General features: G+C 42.4%; 1 protein-coding gene across 2 annotated transcripts in view; it reads left to right on the forward strand.

Annotated features, from left to right (window-relative positions):
• Window positions 1-6,000, forward strand: part of Parn (poly(A)-specific ribonuclease) — a 153,888-nt gene that overhangs the window by 141,000 nt on the left and 6,888 nt on the right. For both annotated transcript variants that reach the window (XM_010610023.3, XM_010610022.3), the window contains one exon: window positions 3,957-4,147. In XM_010610023.3, coding sequence (XP_010608325.1) covers window positions 3,957-4,147 — 191 coding nt within the window. The remainder of the gene's footprint in view (window positions 1-3,956; window positions 4,148-6,000) is intronic.

Below are 6,000 nucleotides of genomic sequence, written 5' to 3' on the forward strand. Positions count from 1 at the left end.
ATAAACAGGATGAATAACTTGAAGTTTCCCTGAAACAGACAAGCACAGAAAGGAAGGAACATTAAACAGTGATTGGGGAATGTTCTTGGAAGATGTGTTTGAGCAGGAGGAGTAAAGTAATAGGGCTTCACGTGAACGGTGCCATTGACACAGGAAGCTGAAGATGCGTTTGGCTGATGAGCCCTGATAGGACTGTGGACGTGTGGGAGAGCATGTAGTAGGGTGCAGATTCCAGCTGAGCTGAGTGTCTTGGAACCTGTGCCAGTCAGTTTAAATTTAGGTGTGTAATGGAGAGCCATAGACGCTTTTGAACTAGGAATGTCTTGATCAAATCTCTGCTTTAGAAGAACCTGAGCAGTGTTGGAAGGAGTGAATTGAAGGGGAAAGAAGACTGGAGAGAGGAGGGAAGAGGGAGCCAATTGGAGCCCTGTCGTAAAAATCCAAGAGCGAGATAGCAGGACCCACAGTGGCCACAGGTGAGTAGGGCGAGAGGTAGCCGGTGAGAGTGAGATAGGACTGCCGGTACTTTGAGATGGCCCCTAGGGGCTGCGCATTGTGCTGGTGAAGTACTGGTGAAATGCAGGATCAAGCCACTGGAGGAGCAAAGGCTCCTCTGAAGGGTGAAGAAAGCCCACTCTGCCTCCAAGGCTGTGAGCCTGAGCGACTGAAGAAAGATGTTTTATTAAATGAGGCATTTATCAAATGAGCCCTCAAGACAGCTTCTGCTTTGTTTTAATAGACACACAGTGTATTTATTAATCATGTGGAAGTCACACATCCATCGGTGTGCTCTCTCTCTTCTCTTTCTGTGCCTCCCTTGCATGTATTTCTCTTTCTTTTTTTTGCAGTGCTTTCACTGCCCTTTAATTATTTGATGTTCAAACTTGTCTGAGATTTGACCAGTGGGAGCCCTTTCAAGCTAGGTCCTTTGTCCCCATCATGTTCCCAGTCATTTGTTGAGCAATTTTCTTCTAGTATTGTATTTCAGGTTCATTTCATGACTCCTGTACCTGAGTCCAGTTTCTCCAGGAGCCCGGGCTCCTTACGAGGAATGATGGTAGATACTAAGATCCGAGCACTGGATGTACCCATTGCTGTTGGGGAGTTTTCACTTCTAGGTCCTTTCAGCGGACAAGCTGGGAGATAGGTGTGCAGATATATACCCATACGTACGTGTGTACGCAGGTACATGTGTACGTGTCAGCGTGAACACACAGCAGTCACAACCCACACCTCCAGTTCTAGTCATCAAGTTTCTCCTTCCCCTCCCTCATGCCATAGCCTGTATGTCAGCACACTTACTGGTTTACTTGGGGGCCTAGTGCATCTTTTCATAATTGCTTCACTCATTTTCCTACAGAAGCAAATCTGAGCATTTAGAACTTTTTTTTTTTAATTCAGTTCTCTGATGCTGCTCCCTCAAGACTGGAAATACAAGATTTACAAATTGCCCTTTTATACTGTCTTTGGCATCGTTTTTATTGGAAATCGGTCCGTTACTCATTCTCAGTTTGAGTTTTTCATTCTTTTTTTATATCTGCTTCATTGATTATATGAATATGTACGCTATGGTGTACCCACCCAATTTCCTGTGCTTCAACATTTAGCTTAGACACTGTGATATTTTGCAATTTACAAATTATGCTGGAACAAATAACTCACGCATTTGCATTTTTGCAGTGTAAGAGGTGTATCTTTGAAATTCCTAGAAATAGAATTGTGTGTGATTTGTGCAGGTGCTTCTCTGGTAGGTGTCATCCCCTTCTGTAAGAGCAAACTGCCCATCAGCAGCAGTGTGTGAAAGCACCCATTTCCTGGGCTTACCAACAGAGTGTTAGCAAGGTCTTAGATATTTTTGCTAATCTCATAGGTGAGAAAACCATATTTCAGTGTCACTTTATTTTGCATTATGAGTGAAGTTGAACATCTTTTCACATTTTAAAGAATGTGTGTGCATATATGTGTGTGGTGAGTTCTTTATAACTGTCTCATTTTTCTTAGGGTTTTTTAGTATCTTTAGTTTTGAGTTATTTACATGGATGCATCAAACCTTTATCTGTGACACAGGCTGCCACTATTTTCTCCTGGTTTGTCATTCTTTTTGACTTTGTTCTTTTTACTGCCATGCAAAAGAATTTTGTATTTATAAGTCTTTTATTGTCTCTAGGTTGTGACTCATAGTAAAAAAAAAAACCTTTTATGCACCTAGGTTGGAAAAATTCATCCAAATTTCCTCCTAACACTTGCACAATTTCATTTTTCATATTTAGATATGAGATCCATTAGGCAATGATTCTTCTGTGAGGAATAGGTCTAATAGCATTTTTTTAAAAGTCCATCTTTGCCCCCCCAGTAACTTAAGATACCACCTTATTCATGCACTGTATTTCTCTATGTACTTGGAGGTATTTCTAGACTTGTATTACATGAAGTATTTTTAATGCTAATGCTTCTGAGTTTCATTTTGTTTTTTGGTACTGGGGATTGAACTCAGGCCCTTGTACTTGCAAGGCAGGTGGCAGCACCACTGAGCTAAATCCCAGGCCCTCTTCTGAGTTTTTTTTAAACATTTTTATTAGGACATGTTTACAGTGCATAATGATTACATTCACTGGGCTCTGAGTTTTCAGTAAACATTTTTGTCCCAGAGGCTACTGTGCTCCAAAATTGACAGTCCAAAGGAGTTTTTAAGGCCTCTTCTTTTGCAGTGGAATAATGGTTCCTTACTATTTCTTATACTTTCAGAATTTTCTAAAATCACCCAAACTTTGTTTAATCTTTAAAAAATTTTTGAGTCAGTTTGTAAGCAGTAAATTTAAGCACAAAATTTTAACGATCCCCCTCCCCGCATGTTGCCATAGATAGCCCCTCCTTCCTTCATCGCCCCTCGATGCAGTGGGTGTTTGCAGAAGCTCTGGTAAGAGATGTGACACTGAACAAGCCAAGTGCTTGGGTCTCTTCTGCTTCCTGTGACCCACAGGAACAGCCTGGGAAGCAGTTCATTCTCCTTCATACAGTGAACTATCAGGCATGATTGTCACGTACCCTGCACCTTCGTCTTTGCTTTGAATGGTCTCCTTTAAATGAAATGCCTTGATTTTTTTCTATGCTTCTCATAATAAAAAATTTATTTATAAGACCCATTTATAGGAGAGAGGACTCACTGGCCATGTTTTTTTTTTTTTTTAACAAATTGTATTTCAGGGAATATACTTTCTTAAGGAAAAAATCAGGACACACAATATGACGACATGTCAAATCCTGTAAAGCTTTAAAAAATTAAGCCATTTAATTATAAATTTAATGTCACGTTTTTGGAAAAGAATTGCACAAAGGCCAGGTATATTCTATAACTGTTTAAGGTTTTGGGTTTTGGCTTTTGGCTTTGGCTTTTGGCTTTTTGAGACAGGATCTCACTGTATAGTTCAAGTTAGTCTTGATCTGTAACCAAGGTGGCCTTAAATTTACAGTGATCCTCCTGCCTCATTCTCACAAGTGCTGGGATGACCAGCATGCACCACCAGGCCCAGCCAGTGTAACCGTTCAAGTTTTAAACAGTGTGATATACAGTTCTGCCGTATATAGATCCAAAAGTAATAATGCTACATTCTGATTTCATGTAATCAAACTATTACTTTGTTCTATTACATCAGCTTTCTCAAAGTAGAGACCTGGAATTTTCTATAAAATTTTGTTTTTTATCACAAAGAACAACTCAGATTTTTGCATGTCTCTACACAGGCCTAATGTAGAACTTGCTTCTGAACGCATTTGTCATGAGTGAACTTTTAGACCTCAGTTCCTGAGTAGGTCTGTCATTTTTCTCTAAGGCAGCAGCTGTCTCTGTGGATTGGCGGCGAAATGTTAATCGAATTAAGAGTATTAAAATGTTTTTACAGTCTGGTCTTACTGCTCCTCTTAACACCTTCCATCTTGTTCCACATTTTGCATTTCAGCTTTACAGCCACCAGCACAATCAGAAAGAGAAATTTGAGCCCCAGTCCAAAAGCTGGCCCAGAAGACAGAGTATCAGGGAAGATTTCTGACTCTGAGCTTGAGCAGATGGATTCCTGTGCAGAATCCTTCTCAGAGGGAAGGAAAAAGACCAAGAAATTAAAAAGAATGAAGAAAGAGCTTACTCCAACAGGTTTGTATTGGATCTTGCTAAAATTCTGGGGTTGTGCCCTCCCTAAATGCTCTAGAAACTTAATTGGGGAGAGAAAGAATAGCAGCGCTTTACCTGACGGCAAAGCCCCTGTTGTCTTCCACCTGGTCAGATATTTTAAGGAATGCTGTGCTTTCATTTGAGGAGCCCTAAAAACCCAGGCTCTGGCAGCAAAGGCCTGGTGGGATCGCATCGTTAAAGATGGCTAGCCTTGCTGGTGATCTCTGTCCTCCACGGTTTAGATAGTTTGATGATGTGTTGAAGTAGCCTCTGAATTTTTAAATGTGCATGTACGTCTGCACAGAAGCCTTACTCCTACACGTTATTTTCAGTAGCAGAGTTTACACTGTTCCCAGCAACACCTCGGGCAACCTGGATTTCTCTCATAAGCAGAATTATATAAGAAGCCAAGGAAACAGGAAATTAGCACATGTTGCAAACCTACTGCATGCCAGACACTGGAGCCTTTTCTCTCCTTGTTTCACTTGTTTTTCACAACAGCGCTGAAGTGAGGAGTCATCATACCTGCTTTCGTGAGGCTGGTGCCTGGCTCAGAGGGGTTAGGAAGGTGTGCGGTCTGTGCAGCTGGAGGCAGAGCCGAGGGAGAAGGGGAAGGTCCTGCCCCGCCCAAGCCACTTCTTGTTCGTCGGGGTCTAAAAGGCCATCACCCCCTGCTCTGAGCGTGGACAGGCAGCGGCCGCAGTGATGGTATCTGTTGCCACTGATCACTGGGGGCTTGTTAGGAGTCCAGGACAACCCTGAAGGCTTGACAGAGATTTTAATGTAAATCTGTGAAGCACTTCATCATTTTCATTTTACAACTGAAACAACATGGAGGCCCAAAGGGTTGTGTGACTTAGCCAAGTCGCAGAGCCACTAAGTGTGTCCTTCAAGGAAGCCAGTGACTTCACATAGGCTTACGTGCTGTGTGCTCAGGATGAGAGGGATACCGGCCTGGAAGCAGTTAGCATTGTCCTTTGTCTCACATGGTGACAGTTACCCCAGTTAGCAGAGCTAGCAGTCGCATCAAAGGATGCCAGTAGTCAGGCAGTGGGTCTTGACTCATATCCCAACGAAGAAGTCCCTTTGTTTTCATAAATTCCTCTTTTGCATGTGGCCTGACCTGACTGCAGGGAGTTTCTGAATCTCGCTGATATTAATGAACTCACAGAAGCAGCCAAAAAGTTACATATGCTTTGTATATATCATGCTGGTGCTTAAATTGAACAGAAAATCTAAACTCTTGTTTGAAGCCTTGATGGTTTATTTTGGCCGTTCCCCCTGAGTCTGGGCATCTCCCTTTACTTGCCTCCCTTCCTTCTCCTAAATTAAAATTGGGAGTTTTGATCTGTAGCCTCCATAACTTTCAACTGGGTGCACTGGTACCAGCGTCACGCTGCACACCCCCGGAAAAGTGTCAGATGTGAAATGCGAGCGCCTGTTGGAGATCATGCTGAGCGTGGGTCCCTGTCGTCTCCCGGTCCTGGGTCCCTGTCGTCTCCCAGTCCTTGCTCCCTGTCGCCTCTTTGCAGGGCTGGGGCTGGAACTCGGGAGCTCTCTCCCTTGAGCTGCACCCCTGGCCCCTCAGTCTCCCTCATATTGCTCAGTTTATCTCTTCTCAGAGACAGGCTTTTCGGTTTTCCTCCTCCTGTGTCACTGTAATCTTTAAAATATTGAAATTAAAATACCTAATAATAGACTGCATTAATAGATCCGTTTCTTACCCTTTTCTTCATTTTAAGTGAAAGCTTTCTTTAAGTTATTTAGGGTTTGAATTTATAATACTGTAATAAAGTAGGTTTGTTTGTTTTACCTCCCACTGACAGTAAAGATGT

Source organism: Fukomys damarensis, unplaced genomic scaffold (genome assembly GCF_012274545.1).
Source record: "Fukomys damarensis isolate Sample0158 unplaced genomic scaffold, DMR_v1.0_HiC HiC_scaffold_34, whole genome shotgun sequence".
Taxonomy (NCBI): Eukaryota; Metazoa; Chordata; class Mammalia; order Rodentia; family Bathyergidae; genus Fukomys; species Fukomys damarensis.